At 60.0% G+C, this 15,170-nt stretch overlaps 2 protein-coding genes across 4 annotated transcripts in view; one reads left to right on the top strand and one right to left on the bottom strand.

Annotated features, from left to right (window-relative positions):
* Nucleotides 1-351: 351 nt before the first annotated feature.
* LOC111943224 (beta-soluble NSF attachment protein) overlaps nt 352-15,170 on the bottom strand; it is a 16,384-nt gene continuing 1,565 nt past the window's right edge. The window contains exons 3-13 of the mRNA XM_086879338.1: nt 8,030-8,412; nt 6,131-6,210; nt 5,749-5,865; nt 5,030-5,076; nt 4,875-4,952; nt 4,145-4,200; nt 3,850-3,934; nt 3,186-3,290; nt 2,939-3,007; nt 2,705-2,755; nt 352-1,996 (exon numbers count right to left, since the gene is read on the bottom strand). Coding sequence (XP_086735464.1) covers nt 1,892-1,996; nt 2,705-2,755; nt 2,939-3,007; nt 3,186-3,290; nt 3,850-3,934; nt 4,145-4,200; nt 4,875-4,952; nt 5,030-5,076; nt 5,749-5,865; nt 6,131-6,210; nt 8,030-8,127 — 891 coding nt within the window. The 5' untranslated portion in view covers nt 8,128-8,412 and the 3' untranslated portion in view covers nt 352-1,891. The remainder of the gene's footprint in view (nt 1,997-2,704; nt 2,756-2,938; nt 3,008-3,185; nt 3,291-3,849; nt 3,935-4,144; nt 4,201-4,874; nt 4,953-5,029; nt 5,077-5,748; nt 5,866-6,130; nt 6,211-8,029; nt 8,413-15,170) is intronic.
* LOC111926374 (uncharacterized) overlaps nt 8,344-15,170 on the top strand; it is a 9,440-nt gene continuing 2,613 nt past the window's right edge. Inside the window, exons 1-7 of one of the 3 annotated variants that reach the window (XM_086879326.1) lie at nt 8,344-8,949; nt 9,103-9,314; nt 9,450-9,630; nt 9,775-13,137; nt 13,728-13,886; nt 14,144-14,316; nt 14,564-14,681. In XM_086879326.1, coding sequence (XP_086735452.1) covers nt 8,728-8,949; nt 9,103-9,314; nt 9,450-9,630; nt 9,775-13,137; nt 13,728-13,886; nt 14,144-14,316; nt 14,564-14,681 — 4,428 coding nt within the window. In that variant the 5' untranslated portion in view covers nt 8,344-8,727. Of the gene's footprint in view, nt 8,950-9,099; nt 9,315-9,449; nt 9,631-9,774; nt 13,138-13,727; nt 13,887-14,143; nt 14,317-14,563; nt 14,682-15,170 lie in introns of all 3 variants that reach the window. The other 2 variants (XR_015283910.1, XM_023923045.2) reach the window with 2 other exon arrangements.

Below are 15,170 nucleotides of genomic sequence, written 5' to 3'. Positions count from 1 at the left end.
GAGGCTTGGGAAGTTCACCTGGAGAAGAGGAGGTTCCCTGGAAACCTCAGCAGGAAAAGCAGGAGGGATTCTTCGGCAGGAATCGCAGTGATGGGACGAGAGGCAGGGAATGGCTTCCCAGGGACAGAGGGACAGTTCAGCTGGGATGTTGGGAAGGAATCCATCCCTGGCAGCATTCCAGGGGCTTGGAGCAAGCCGGGATGGTGGAAGGTGTCCCTGGATGAGCTTCAAGGTCCCTTCCCACCCGAACCATTCCAAAGAGGAATGGAAGGAATGACGGCCCCTCCCAGCCGCCATCGTCCCACCACGCTCCAGCCGCGGGAGTTTTCCGGAAGAACCAGTTCTGCCTCCTTCCATCCATGATTTTCACTTTATTCATGTACAGAGTCACACCAAACACGATATTCTTGCTAAGGCCATTTCCTTAAATAAGTTTTCCAAGTAGAGAGTGATGGAAGTGGGGCGGGAATACAGCGGGAGTGGCGGAATTGTCACCTGGGAACCGTCACACTTCACCATGGATACAGCGGAGGACATGCTGGAGCTACTCACACACAACTACCGGGTGTAGGGATGGAGTAACAGCCCTCCTGCTCCTCCTGTCCCACGACACCGGCGCAGGGAATGGCAAACAGAACCGAAAAAACACCGGGAAAAGTGGAGCCTCCCGAGCTGTGCTTCCCCTGCTCCCGGCTCCCACAGTGCTGGACGCCAGACAAAGCCATTCCCAAGGCTGGGAATGGATGAATTCCAGGTGCTTCCAAGCCTGGAGCTGGGAGATCCCACCCCCCCCGCCTCCCAAGCCCGGGCTTTTCCATCTGTTTGGCATGGTTGGGATGAACACAAGGACCTGTGGGAAATAAAGAGAGCGGGAAGGGCGGGAAAACACCAAACCGAGGGGAATTTAATTTGGCATGGATCGGAATTTTTGGTTTTCACAACTTCAGAGCCCAATGAGCCAAGCTCTATCCAAAGCCCAACATTCCAACCTGACTTTTCCAGAGGAAAGAGGGGCTGGGGCTGCCTGGAGCCTCCGGAACAGCCCATAATTAATGACTCCACTCTTCCCAAGGAGTGAGGAATTGCACAAGCTCCCGACGCCTCTGACACATCCCTGAAAATCCCGGCCGCTCCATCCTCTCTCCTTAATCACGCATCCACCAATTCCTGCGGGAATTTATCAACTTTTCCCAAGAAAACTGGCCCCAGCCACCCGAATTCCAGCCAGGCTCCTCCCACGGGATCAACGCCCGCGTGCAGCCGAGGGGTCGGAATTCAGGGATCGTGCCCGGCACGCGCGGAGGGCGAGGTGCAAAAATTCCACCTTCCTTGGAATTATTTGGGAAGTGGAGGGATGGGATGCACCACCAACTAAAGTGGAAAATCAATCCAGGAAAGATGGAAACCAACCAGGACCTAGGGCCGACACGGATCCCGGCGCTCCTGGAATGCCTTTGGCGCGGCGGGGGTGTGCGGGACATTCCCAAATCCCAAAGCCTCTGGCTAGCAGCACTTCCAGACCCCCACATCCCAGCGTATCCAACACTCGGGAACGGGAAAACGGGAACACAGCGGGCTGGAAGCGCTTATCGGTACTGCGCTGGCCTGGATGGAATATTTACATGCTGGAAATTACAGCGGGAAAACCGGGAGCCGCGGGTGCAGGCACCGGGATGAGCGGGACCAATCCCGAGGAAGAGGAGGAGGAGGAGGAGAAGGAGGAATTCCGCTCCAAGGGCTTCTCCTGCCTCGCATCCGCCCGGAGCGTCACAGAGCGGGGGCTAAAGAAACACAGTGAGCCATGGGAATGGGAAGCGACGAAAGAAAGCGCGGGATTGGGTCGGGAATTCCCGAAAAGTCCTCGGCTGGAGGCGGGAAGGGCCCGTGGGGGTCACTTGAGGTCGCCGTCGCCCTCGCCCTGGATGGTTTTCTTGATGCGCAGCAGCATCGTGGTGAGCCACTGATCCAGCCGCGAGATGGAGTCAAATTCCTTCACCTGGCAGCGGGAAAAAGCGGGATCAGGGAGCGGCAGGAAAGGGAACGAGGCAGGGATGGGAACGGGAGATGAGTGGGCTCCTCCTGGGAATAAAGGGGAGGGAAAGAGGAGAGAAAAGGTAGCGGGGAGTGGAAAGAAGGACAATAAAGGGAAAAGGGAAAAAAAAACCAAGGGGAAAGGAGGGGAAAGGGAGAGGAAAACAAAGGGAAAGGGAGAGGAAAACAAAGGGAAAGGGAGAGGAAAACAAAGGGAAGGGAAAAGAAAAGGAGGGTGGAAAAGGGGAAGAGAGGAAAAAGTGGAAGAAGATAAAAAGAGGAAGAGGGGAAAGGGAAAGAACCAAGGGGAAAGAGGCGGGGAAAAAAGGGGGGGGGAAATGCAAGCAGAAAGTGGGGAAAAACAAGGGAAAGGAAAAAAAATGGGGGAAGAAAAGGGAAAAGGGACAGGGCCACATTCCAGAGAAAAGCCTCTCCAAACCCACCCCGAGCACTTCAAGCTCCTGTCAAACACCGAAGGAGCCACAGCAAACCCAGGCAGGATGTGAACTCTCCAGGAAAACCCGGGAATGCTCAAGGAAGAAGCCGGGACCTCGCTGGAGCAGTTCTGTCCCCCTGCCCCTCTCCGCAGGTTCCCAAATACTGAGCAGGGCACGGGCATCCCAAAAAAGAGAAGGGAGAGGCAGCATTCCCGAGGGAACCCACGAGTACTCACTGCCTCGGTGTAGGCCTCGCTGTTCTGCTCCTCGTGAGCTTCCAGCAGTTTCTGGGAAAACACCAGGAAAAATGAGGGAATGCTCTGTTCCTGCGTGTCCCCGCTCCGGGAACAGCACCCACCACAAACAGGGTTCTGGGCCAAACCCGGGGAAAAGTGAGGCTGATGTCCTCTAAAATGCTGGGATAAAGGAGAAAACCCCTGGAAAAGTGGGAAAGCCCCCTGGTTACTCACTTTCAATAGCTTGCATTCCCGGGAATCTGTGAAAGCCGGGAACATTTCTTCGTATTTCTCCAGTGCAAGCTGGAACAGAGGAGAGATCCCTTCACAGACCATTCCCATTAATTTTTTTTTTTTTCCCAGGATTTGCTTTCCCATCCTCAAATTCAGGAAAGCGTTCACCGGGAATCCAACACGACAGCGGCACGTGAAGAATTCCAGCCACTGCTGAGGGGGGATTGGGAATTCTGGGATAACTGACCTTGGCATTCAGCTCATCCACGATGAAGTGGCACAGGGCTGCTTTGAAGAAATATTCCTTGGCGCTGTACTTGAGCAAAGGGTTATCCATCGTGTTTGTTCCCACCTGGACAAAAAAAAAAGTGGAAAAAAGGGGCAGGAAAGGAAAGGCTGGATTAAACCGATCCAAATCCCACCCTGAGGCTGGGAATAAAAGGGGGAAAATGGCCAAAAAGCCGTGGGGAAGCAGGGAGGTTTTGAACTCATCCCAAGGGAAGTCGGAACCCAGCAGGCTGATCCCTGGTGGATGAGGAAATGGGGAAAACAAATCCACTTGGGAAAAAGCTGCTCCAGGATTAACCCTGTGGAAGCACCAAGCAGCAGTGCCAGTGTTGGCAGGTAAATATCCAACGGAAGGCAGAGCTGACAAATCCGGGAGGGAATTTTCTGCCAAAGGGAGTTGCAAGTACATTCAAAGGGGAATTCTGATGGATTTCTCCCAGCCTTTTCCTGGAAACACTGAAAATCGTGGATGTGGCACTCGGGGACACTCGGGGAGCAGCGGGACTCTGACCTCAGGGAGCTTTTCCAACCTAAACAATTCCCTGATCCCGGAGGTTCTGCCGACGCCTCCGGGCCCTTTTCCTTGGGAAGAGGTGCTATTCCCGTGGGATTTGGCTCCTGACCTGCTCATAGATCTCGATGGCTTTCTGGTACTGCTCCAGCTGCGCCGCGTAGGCCGCCACCTTCAGCAGACACTTGTTGGCTGAGCTGCAAGCACATCCCGAAAATCAGGCCCTGGATCCCGGGAATTCACCAGCCCGGAGCCCAGCAGCCCTTCCCGGAGAGAAAGGCGGGAACCCACAGCTGGGATTTAGAGGAATTCCCTTGGAAATCAGCCCAAATGGGAAGTGTGGCGGTTGTGGGAGCGCCCGGGATGGATCCCTGTTCCAGCCCTTCCCGCCGATCCCAAGGACTTGCCTGTTGGATTCCTCTCCCTTGTAATAATCCGCGGCCTGCTCGTAGTGCGCGATGGCCTGGGGACAGAAAGGTGGGATGGGTTATCCCGGGATAAAGCACCCCAGGGAACAGCGCTCCGGGAGAGAGACGGGATCCAACGGAGCGGAGCCGAGGAAGGAAATCCCTGCCTGGAAAACAACCCCTACATCCCATCGGGTTTTATCCTGTGAAATTCCAGCAGGAGATCCGCAGTGGGATTCCTGCCCGGGGAGCCTGGGAGTGGGAATGAGGGAATCGGTGCTGAGCTGGGAGCCGAAGGTGACGGGAAATGGCTCCGTGACATTCCCCAAGCGCTTTTCCAACGGGAGACGCCGGGGTGGATTCTCAGCGGAGCGCTCAGCCCATGCTGCTGGCACAGGGACACACCAGAGGGTGCAAATCCCTTGGGATTACTCCACCAAAGCCTCCGGGCCGGGACAACCACAAACTCCAACTCGGGGCTGGCTGGACTGCACCAGGAATTCCGGTGCTGGATGGGAGACGGGAATTTCTGAGCTGAAGGCAAGGAAATCCCAGGATGGCTTGGGTTGGAAGGGACCTCAAAGCCAATCCACTTCCACTGGGGGAACACCTTCTGCTATCCCAGGCTGCTCCAGCTTGGCCTCGGCCACTTCCAGGGCCGCGACAACCACGGGTTTCCCGGGAAAGCTGCGCCGTGACGTCACCGGCGACGTCAGCGGCGTCCCCTCACCTTCTCGATGTCCACCAGCTCGGCCTCGTAGATCTCGGCGATGGTGATGTGGTGCTTGGCGGCGATGGTGAAGCGGCCCTGGGGACGGGAGGGAAGCGGGATGAGGCGCGGCGTTCCCGGGAAGGCGCGCGGCGTTCCCGGCGGCGGGGCCTTACCATGTCCGTGTAGATATCGATGGCTGCGTTTAAGCAGTTGATGGCCTCTGCAGCGTGCGTGAGAGACAAGAGCGTCAGCCACCTCCCGTTCCCGCATCCCGGCCGGCTGCTGCTCCGGGGAACGGCTGCCCACGGAGCGGGCTCTGCCGGAACCCCGCCCCAGCCCCCCGAATTCCCAAAGGGAGCCGACACCGGGACCATCCCAGCCCGAGTTTGCCGTCTGCGTCCCCCAACGGAGCCGACTTCAAGGGATCAGCTCCAAAATGCTGCTGTTTCCCAGGGAGTTTGGGAGTTTCACCATTCCAAAAGGGTGTTATCCACCCCTGGCTCCCGGGCTAACGCCGCTGGAGGCAGGGAATTTGCTCCCAGAGCTATCTGGGGAAAAGTGGGCTGGAGACTTCCTCAAAAATCACAACCCAGTTGAAAGAATCCCAGATCCTTTATTCCCATCCCAGGGCTGGGGAAAGCCTCGGGAACGTGGATCCCACCGGGATCCAGCCCAAAGCCATTCCTCTGGAAGCCATTCCCTAAAGCCAAGCAGAACCGGCACGGAAGCTGCCAAAACTCCCAACGCCCTGCAGCATCCCAAATCCCAACAAACACCAAGGGGAGATGCCAGCACGCTGCTGACCTCCTGCACCATCCCAAAGCTCCTGGAAAAGCGGGAATGCACCTCTGCCACCGCTGGCTGGGAGCAATCCCAGATTCCGCCGCCTTACCCTGCGGATCCGCTTTTTTGTAGGCGTTCCCGGCGTCCACGAAGCTGGTGGCCGAGTCGTGCTTGCTCTGGAGCTGCATGTGCAGCTTGGCCGCCTGGCAGAAGGCATTTCCTGCCGCTGGAAAAGAAGGAATACCGATCCCACGAATCCCGGGAGCGAGCGGGAACGCGCCGCTTCCGGGAGCCGGGCAGATTTTTCGGGATGAGGCCTTCCCAAGCAGGATCACCAGCTGGAATTTTTACATTCCTCCAAGATCCTTCAGCTCCTTCCCAGTATTTAAATAGGAACTGCACGGACACAGAGACCGTTCCCCAGGGAATAACTCACAGGAAGACGTTTGGGCGCTTCCCAATCCCCCCCGGATCCCAGGATTTGGACTCACCACTCCAGTTTTTGGCGATCTTGAACATGTTGGCAGCCCTGGTGTACATCTCACAGGCCTCCTCCACCCGGGTGTTGCCCCTGGAACGCAGCGGAAACGCTCCTGAGGCCAGGCCGGGAGGGGACACGGCTCCGGAGCCAAAACTGGGATTGGGAATCTTGGCCTCTTCAGGCTGTGTGGGGCTGATCCCACCCCACCATGTGAGAACACTGAAAGGGGGAATGCTGGATTTGGGGGCTCTCCTGGAATTCCCAGATGCCAAAGGTCAGATTTTTGGTAAGGAAATGCAGGTTTTTTTTCATGGATACCCTGGGGAAAAAAAAAAGAGGCTCTGGGGGGAGCTCCCCGCTCTCCATAACTTCCTGACAGGATCCAGGTGGGATCCAGCTCCACTCCTGCAGAATGAAAAGGAATCCCAGGATCCTTAAGGCTGGAAAATCCTTCAATCCCGTGAATCCAACATTCCGCCCTCCGCGAGTGCTGCTCTTCAATCCACCTCACAACAGGGGTTATTCCATTTTCTTTTTCCCATCCCTTGGGAATTCTGGCGCCTCTCTCCCCTCCCTGTCTCCCTCTGGCAGCCGAGCACGGTTGGTTTGGAAGCACAGGCGGGATTTTTGGATCCCTCCTTGCCCTTGGAAGGCGCCTCTGGCACGAGCCAAAGCCAACGGAGGCGGCAGCGAGGAATTCTACACCCGGAGAGGCCCCAGGAACTGGGCAGCTCCCAGCCTTTCAATCCCAAAACACTGGAAATAAAAGGAATAACAGCTCCTGTGCAAGGTGCTGGAGGAATTCCAGGAAGAGCCCAGGTGGGAAGAAGGCATTTGGCAGGCGCTGGGAGGCCTGGACATCCCGTTGGCCGGGAAGAAGCCGAGAGCCGAGTCACCCCCCCAAAACCTTTCCTTCCTCTTTCTTTTTATTTTTTTTATTTTTTTCTTCCATCTGTATTTATCCCTGAAAATTAAAAATTCCCCTCTCGAAATCTCTGCCCGTTCCCCGCAAGGATTTTCAGGAATTTGCCGCCCGGATTATGCCCCTGGAGCAGGCCCTGGCTGATTAATCTGCCGGAGGCCGGAGAGGAATTTCTATTTAAAACTTGTGGATTTTAGGGCGGCCGCAGCCGATTTTTCCGGGCTGATGGATAAAAACCTCCCGGCCCTCACAGAGCATCGCTCCGGGAATGTTCTTTCCTTAAAAAAAACAAAGGGAAAGCGGGAGCGAGGTGGCCGGAGCATCCCGATTCCAGACACAGGGCCAGGGACCAGCGAGCCTGGAGCAGCCAGGCCCAGGGAAAAGGACGCTCTGCCATTTTCTGGGATAACGCTGCCGGTGCTCCCTGGGATTTCGGGAGATCCCATCCCTGCCCGGGAGATGATTCCCGCCGGGATAAGGCCGGGATGAGCGCGGGCCCGAGGCGGGGAAGGGACGGGAGCCGCAGAGGCCGAGGGCGCTCGCCACATCCCTGGGGCTGCTCCAGGGGGATCCGGCCTTGGAGCGGGATGGGAGGGGGCTCCCTGTGCCACCCCCCGGACCTGGCACGGATGAGGAAAACCCTCACCCACACTGCGGGGCAGGAGTTGGGAAAAGGGGGGGAAGAGGTCGGGAACGGGAGGATGGAGGAGATGGGGAAGGGGGGCAGGAAATAGGGAAGGGGGCGGATGGAGGAGACGGGGAAGGAAGGGATGGAGGAGAGGGGAGGGGGCCAGGGGCTGATCCAGGAGCTGGGAACGGGGTGTGAAGGGGGGCAAGAGCCGGAAAGGGGGATCCAGGAGCCGGGGAAGACGCAGGAGATTGGGAGGAGGATGCGGGGCACGGGCAGGGGGTGCGGGAGCCGGGCAGGGAATGCCGGACACGGGCAGGGGGTGCCGGACACGGGCAGGGGGTGCGGGAGCCGCTCACCCGAAGAGCCCCCGCAGGAAGGAGTGCGAGCCCTTGACCCGCTTCTCGGCCTCCGCCATGAGCTGCACGGCCTCCCGCTCCTTGCCGGCGCTGTCCATCGCTCCCGCTTTTCCGGCTCTCCTTCCTCCTCCTCCTCCTCCTCCTCCGCCGCGGCAGCGGGAGCGCGGCGGGCGCGTGCGCGTGCGCGGGGCGGGGCGGGGCGCGCGCGGGATGCGGGATCCGGGATCCGCCGGGAACGGGGATGGGGAAGGGGCGGCTCCTCCCGGCGGGCGGGGCCCTCCGCTGCTTGCCCGAGGGGAGTTCCTGCGGGGGCTGTGGCGGGTCGGTCCTTCTCCCGGAGGTTGTTAATGGCGCCCCGCGCGTTTTCCAGGGAATTACCTCTCCTGTAACGCGGGAGAGCTGAAGCTCAGGTTCCCGGGAAGGCGGCTACGCTTTCCCGGGAATATTCCGCGTCTGGAGAAGGGTCACCTGTGTCCCGCCGCCGTTAGCTGGGGCGCACATTTGTGTTGTTCAAAAACTCCCCTGGAAGGAGTGAGGCCCGTACGGGGAAAACTGGGATATTCCCGCCTGATCCCGCCTCCCCCGCGCGCCCGGCCCGAAGGGAGCCCAGCGCCCCGAGCCCGCCGAACTACAACTCCCGGCGTGCCCCGCGCCCGGCGCGCGCGCCGTGACGTCACCGCCCCGCGCCCGTTATCTCCATGGCGACGCTGGCGCATCCCGGCGTCGCTCCCATGGGAACGGCCCGCGTGGCGTCCCGGGAACCGCGGGAACCGGGGGAGAGGGACCTGGCGCTGCCCCCGGCTCCGCTGTCCCGGATCCCTCCCTGCGAGGGAATGAATGCCGGCTCGGCAGTGCCGGGAACAGCCCGTGGCGATCCCCCGGGAAAGGCAATCCCGGCTCCGGTGTGCCAGGAATTCCAGGTGAGTGACCTGGATTCGGCGCTGGGCGAAATGAAAGCCGGGAGAGTTTCCCAAGCCAGGGACTGCCATCCCCATCCAAGCTCGCTGAGAAAACCGGGAACTGTTCCACACTGGATCCCAACTAACCCCAAAGTTTTTTCCCTTTTCCAGCAGGACAACATGGAGCGTTTTTCTCTCTCTGAGCTCGGGCTCCCAACAGAAAACAAAGCTATCCAGGGAATTCTCTGTCCTATGGCTGTGGAGCTCTGCCACCTCCTCCTCGCCCTGGAAAGGGAAGATGGGATTTGTCCAGCCTTCCCCAATTTGGGGGAAAAGGCGAGAGAATTGGCCAAAGCAATGGAAGAACTCGCTGCTGTGGCGAGGAGGTGAGGCAGATGGGAGTCTCCCGGGTGGATTCGAGGGCTGGGAAGAGACGGAAAAGGTGGCAGGGAGCCTCCTGGAGAGGTGGGATTGGGAGCAGGGGATAGCCAGGAGAGCTGAGCCCAGTCCTTCCCTCGCAGGATCTGCGCGGATTGTGGCGCGGGAGGGAGCACGGAGCTGTGTCCCGTGGGTGAATCCCTGCTCCGGGCCGGGAGGGACGTGGCACTGGCAGCATTCCAGCTGCAGGAGCATCCTCACAGCCCTGGGCACCGCCAGCAGCTGGCAGCGGCCGCCAAGAGGAGCCTGGCGGAGACAGCAAAGGTCAGGGGCACACCGGGAAGGGACACGAGCAGGGGGAGCTCCGGCAGACCCACGGAGCCAGCCGCAGCTCCTCCCCGCTCCAGGGGTGGAAGGGGAACGGCAGCTCCTGACCTGAGCGGTGTTTCTGCCTTGTTTCCTGCCTAGATCCTCCAGCTGGAAGAGGCTGCGTGGCTGAGGAGGATCGCTGGCGCTGCCAGCTGGCTCCTGGAATGCCTGGGCGAGCTGCGGGATGCCCAGGACGCTCCGGGGCTGCTGGATGCGTTCCAGGCCTTCTCCCAGGCCCTGCTCCGGCTGAGCCGCCTCACGGCCGAGCGCCTCCAGCAACTCGGAGACTGTCCCGGAGGGAAGAGCTTGGCCCAGAGCCTGCAGCTGCTCCACCAGTGTGTCCCGCTCATCCACACAGCCCTGCCACGCTCCAGGGATCGCCAAGCTGACCTCTCCCAGGATTCTGTCTTCCAGCTGACCGAGAGCACCGTCAGGCGGCTCCTCTCCCAGCTCATGGAGCCCCAGGACAGGAGTGGGATCTTCTCCCAGCAGGTGAGCAGGCTCCAGGCTCTCCTCTCCCAGCCTGACGCCCTGCACCTCTCCGAGGGCGGGTTCAGCTCCCTCTTGGAAGCGGTCATTCTCCATGGAATGCTGCTGGCAGAGTCCTCCCGGCTGGACCTGCGGCTGGAGCTGCTGGAACGGTGCTGGGCGCTGCTGCAGCTGAGGAGGAGCATCCTCAGCCACACGAGCCGGAGGCAGGGGGAACAGGGACTGCCGCGGGAATGTCACAGCCTGAGGGAGCAGCTGGAGAACCTGGAGCGGGCAGCGCTCAGAGCCACGCTGTGCCAAATCCTGGATGGATTCTTCGAGGAGAAGGAGCCCCTGAGGCAGCTGCTTGAAGGTGTCCTTAGCCTTGCCCGTTCAGGACGTTTTCCTGCAGGACCGGGAGGAATTTTAAGGAAGCTCCAGCCCCTCACTGCCGCCTTCTTCGCCCAGGCCCAGCAGATGCTCCGAGCGGCCGATCTGGTCCTGGCCGGGTGTGCCGAGGCCCAAACCGCCAGGGAAATCCGGGAGGGCGTGGAGCAGCTGCGGAGCCTCCTGGGCAGCCTCCCTTCCCTGCTCACGGAAACGAGCGGGAACACCATGGAGAGGCTCCAGGCCCTGGGCCGTGCCTGGGCCGGAGCCACCGACGGCCTCCTGCGCTGCTTCGAGGAGACGGTTGGCGTGAGGGAACTCCTGGAGTTCTCCATCCTGGAGCTGGCCGAGCACAAGGAACGGTGCGAAGCGGCGCTGGAACGCCGCGATCCTGAGGGATTCTCCCGGCACGCGGCTCGCCTCACGGGCTGGGCGCGCTGGGTGGTCGGAGCCACCTCCCGGCACGTGGACGGGGCCATGGATCCCATCTTCAGGAATGGCTTGCTGGTGTGGGTGGAGCAATTGGCCAAATCCATCCTGGAGCTGCGAGCAGTCATGGCCCTCATTCCAGGAAGGTTTTCCTGCCTCCAAAGCCGGGATGCCTTTTCTCAGGCAGCGAGCTCCCTGATGGACTCTGCTCTCCGTGTCCAAGCCGGGCTGGATGGCTCCAACCACCCAGAGATCCTCAGCCCGCTCCGGGAGCGAGTGCGGAGCACCGAGGTGGAAGAGGGGCTGGATCTCCGGTCCCACACTGGGATACAAACCAGGACAGCTGAGGCAGCGTTCCAAGGAGATCTCCAAAGTCATCCATCTTCACCACCAGCTAGCTTCCGCCTGGATCCGTGGGAAGGGGAAACACACCCTGTCATCGCAGCTCTCCTGGCAGCATCCCGAGCCGGTGCCAGGGACGCCGTCCGTGCTGCTTGCTCCGTCCTGCTGGAGCTCTCCGATGGCTGCGTGGAAGCAGCACAGGAAGCACTGCCCGTGGCCGAGCCCCCGCAGCTCCAGGTGCTGCAGCAGCACCAGGATATCACGGCACTGACACCACGGATCATCAGCCTGGCCACGGAAACGGCCCCCGGGCAGCTCCCTGCTCCAGGCAGGCTTCTCCAAATGGCACTCAGACTCTCGGGAAGGATCCGGGAGACTCGGGAGTGCCTGGCGGCTGTGGCAGGCCCTTGGAATGCTCTGGCCCAGCAAGTGCTTGGATTTATCCTGTCGGGTGACTTTCCAAGAGGGAAGCAGGCTCTGGATGAGACCCTGCTGGGTTCAGCGGGAGCAGTGCAGGTGGCGGGAGACATTGCGAGCGCAGCCTGCGGTCAGGAAAACCCCAATCCCTCCCGTGGCCAGCAGAGCTTTCTGCAGCTCCAAGCCAAGTTTTCCCGTGCTCAGCTGAACACCAAAGCGTTCCTGGAGAAGGCAGCATCCTTCAGGGAATCTTGTGGGATGGAAAAGGCCGTCCTGGAGCTGTGTGGTGTCCGGTGGGCCGTTGGCATGCGTGTCCTACTGGATGCCATGGATGGGTTCGTGGGCAGGGATGTCCTGTTCCTGGCGGAGCTGAGCAGAGCCGTGAGGAACAAGGCCGCCCCACGGAGCCTCCTGCCTGCTGTGGCTGAGAATTCCCTCAGGCTGCAGGAGGCTGCCCGCCTCTCCTACTTATCCTGCCCTGGAGACCACGGTGCCAGAAAAATCCTGGCACTCCGGGAGGAGATCCAGGTGCTCATGGAAGCGCTGCTGGACGTGTCCAACACCCTCCTGCTCTCCCCACTGCCTACTGCCAGCTTGGCCATCCGCTTCGAGCTGCTGCGGAGGGACGTGGCCCTCAGGGCCAAGGCGCTGTTGCTCCACATGGAAAAGGTCAACATGGAACAGCTGCAGCTCATCCAGGATGTGGCTGGAGCAGCTCTGTCCAACCTCAGCCAAGAGAAGAGGGAGAGGAGCAAGGAAGGGTTGGAGAAGGCAAATCAGCTCATGGCTGATGTCCAGTGGGTCAGGAACACCCTCCGGGATGCTCTGGAGGCCAGTGCTCAGCTTGGGTCACAGCCTGACCCGCTGTCCGTGGCTGACCACCTGCTGATCCTCACAGCTGACCTGGTGGGAAGCGTCCAGCAGCACTTCAGGAGCCAGCAGGACACTGGGGATCCCCACCAGGACACCGGGGATCCCCGCCTGGACACTGGGGATCCCCACCAGGACACCAGGGATCCCCACCAGGACACCAGGGATCCCCGCCTGGACACCGGGGATTCCTGCCTGGACACTGGGGATCCCCATCAGGACACCGGGGATTCCTGCCTGGACACCGGGGATTCCTGCCTGGACACTGGGGATCCCCACCAGGACACTGGGGATCCCTGCCTGGACAGTGCAGTGTGGTACTGGTCAGCCAAGGCACACTACCTTGTCACACAGCTCCGGGTTATCCCTGGAATGGACAGGGATGTCCTGCAGCGCCTTACGGAATGCCTGCAGCGGGAACGCTCCCCAGGATCGCCCAAGGGCCCAGCTGCACTCTCCCCAGCTCCAGAGCCCACTCCAGAGGCAGCAGGAATTCATCCACATGGGAGCAGAGGAGCGAGTGGAGCCGGGCGGGAAGCGGGTGAGCTGGTACGGGAGCTCTTTTTTCCCTGCTTTTTTCCCTGTCCATCATTCCTGTCGCTCCCAGCACGGAGCAGGAATGTGAGGGATGCTGGCAGGGCTGACCCTGGGCCACTAGGGCAGCTCAGGTTGCTGGCAGCCCTGGATTCCTGGACATCCGATCGGCCAGGCTCTCCTACATCCATCCCAATCCGCCATTTCAGAGGCAGGAGGGCTGCAGCACTCTCCCTCACGGCCTCACATTCCCTCTGGGAACCAGCAACTCCATTCCCATGGGTGTCAGGAGCTGGGAAAGGCTTTGGCACGGACCCAGGTCCCTCAGCAAAGTGCTGTAGAGCTCTAATTGTGCTGGGAATTAATTACAAGCCGTCACAGCTTGCAGGACACCCTACTCCCACTTGGAGATGGCTCCAAGGGCTTTGGATTTAGGGAGAAGGGCTGGTGGGAAGGTGGAGTGGACCCAGCAGGGGGTGAGCAGGTCTTCCACCAACTTCACTCACCAAAATCTCCTTCAGAAACACCCAGCTGGAGGAGACCACCCAGCATCGCCGTGTCCACACATTCCAGGCTTAGAATCTGCTCCCTTCCTGTCTCCACAGCACCGGGATGGCCCTTCCAGCATCCCCACTGCAAAGCAGGAGACAGGAAACAGTGGCAAGTGGCAGGGTGGCCCCAGCCAGGTGTCCCAGGTGACCCAGGACATGGCCACGAGGATGCTCCACATGGCTCAGTTCCTGCGCAGGAAGGGCCCCATTGCGGTAGGTTCATCCCTCCCGTTCTCCCGTAGGATCACGGCAGCTCCATCCCAAATCCTTGTGTCACCCAGCTCCTGGGAGAGTGGCACCAGCTCTGTGCGAGCAAAATATTCCAAATTTTTTCCTCCTGGCTGGATGTGAGCTTGGCATCCTGTCCTTTCCTCAGGACGTACCTGAGCCTCCTGGACCCTTCCCTGTCCTGCAGGAAAAGCTTTTTTCTCCTTCTCTCCCCAGTCCCACTGATTTTTATCCCATTCCAGAGCAAGGAGCAGTTTGTTGCCTGTGCCAGGCGGATGGTTTCCGACGGGCAGGTGGTTGTTAGGTTTGGGAACATCCTCGCCAAGCACTGCCTGGACCAGAGGTGCTCCGCGGAGCTGCTCCGCGCTGCCGAGCACACCCAATCCATCGGCAGCCAGCTCGCCATCGTGGCCAGGTGAGCTGGGATCAGCTCTCCAGGGGCATCCTACGGGAATCCCTTCTCCAGGGAATGCGGGTGGTGGTCCCCAGAGCTCCTAGGGGAGGTGGGTATTGGCCAAGAGTTGAGGAACCATTTGGAGGCCTCCCTTCCCTCCTTGGGTTTCCCCGCTCCGATGGCGCAGGGGACGAGCTGGGTTTGGAATAACAACGCTGTCAGAACGTCCAGTGTCCTTCCAATAAAATCCTTTGGAATGTCTTTGAAGGGTGAAGGCAGTGACTGGGGAGAGCAGGGCCTCCTCTGAGCTGCTGCTGAGCAACGTGCAGAACCTCATCCAAGCAGTCCAGCACGTCCTGAGGGCGGCCGAGGCGGCGTGTGTCAAAGTGAGTCCATCCTGGAATTGATCCCAGAATTATTGGGGTGGGAAGGGTTGCTCCAAGGCCCCGTCCAACCTGGCTTTGAGCAGTTCCAGGGGTGGGGCAGCCACAGCTTCTCTGTGCCAGGGCCTGCCTGCCCCGCACAGGGAAGGGTTTCTCCCTAACAGCAGCAATTCCACGCTGCGGGAGCTTCTCATCCAGGTCTTTCTACGGGAGCTGGGATCTGGCTGCTGTGGGATTCCAGCTGCAGCAAATATTCCTCCTGGAATTCTTTCATCTTGTGCCTTTCTACCTCAGGCGTTGCCTGTCCTTGAAGTCACCTTCACCTGGTCTATTCCCCACTTAATTTTTGGATCGCAGAGCACCTTTTCTATGGAATTAGTCCATGCTATCCTCTTTAATCCCAAAAGCCAGATTCCCAAGAGTTTCCCATGCAGCTGCCACCAAGTCTGTGGCAGCAGATTTTTGCAGAAAACAACTGGAAAACAAGTGCAA

The sequence above is a fragment of the Cyanistes caeruleus genome, chromosome 2 (assembly GCF_971803275.1).
Source record: "Cyanistes caeruleus chromosome 2, bCyaCae1.hap1.1, whole genome shotgun sequence".
NCBI lineage: Eukaryota > Metazoa > Chordata > Aves > Passeriformes > Paridae > Cyanistes > Cyanistes caeruleus.
The sequence above is the reverse complement of the archived record's forward strand: the minus strand, read 5'-3'. Positions and strand labels throughout refer to the sequence as shown.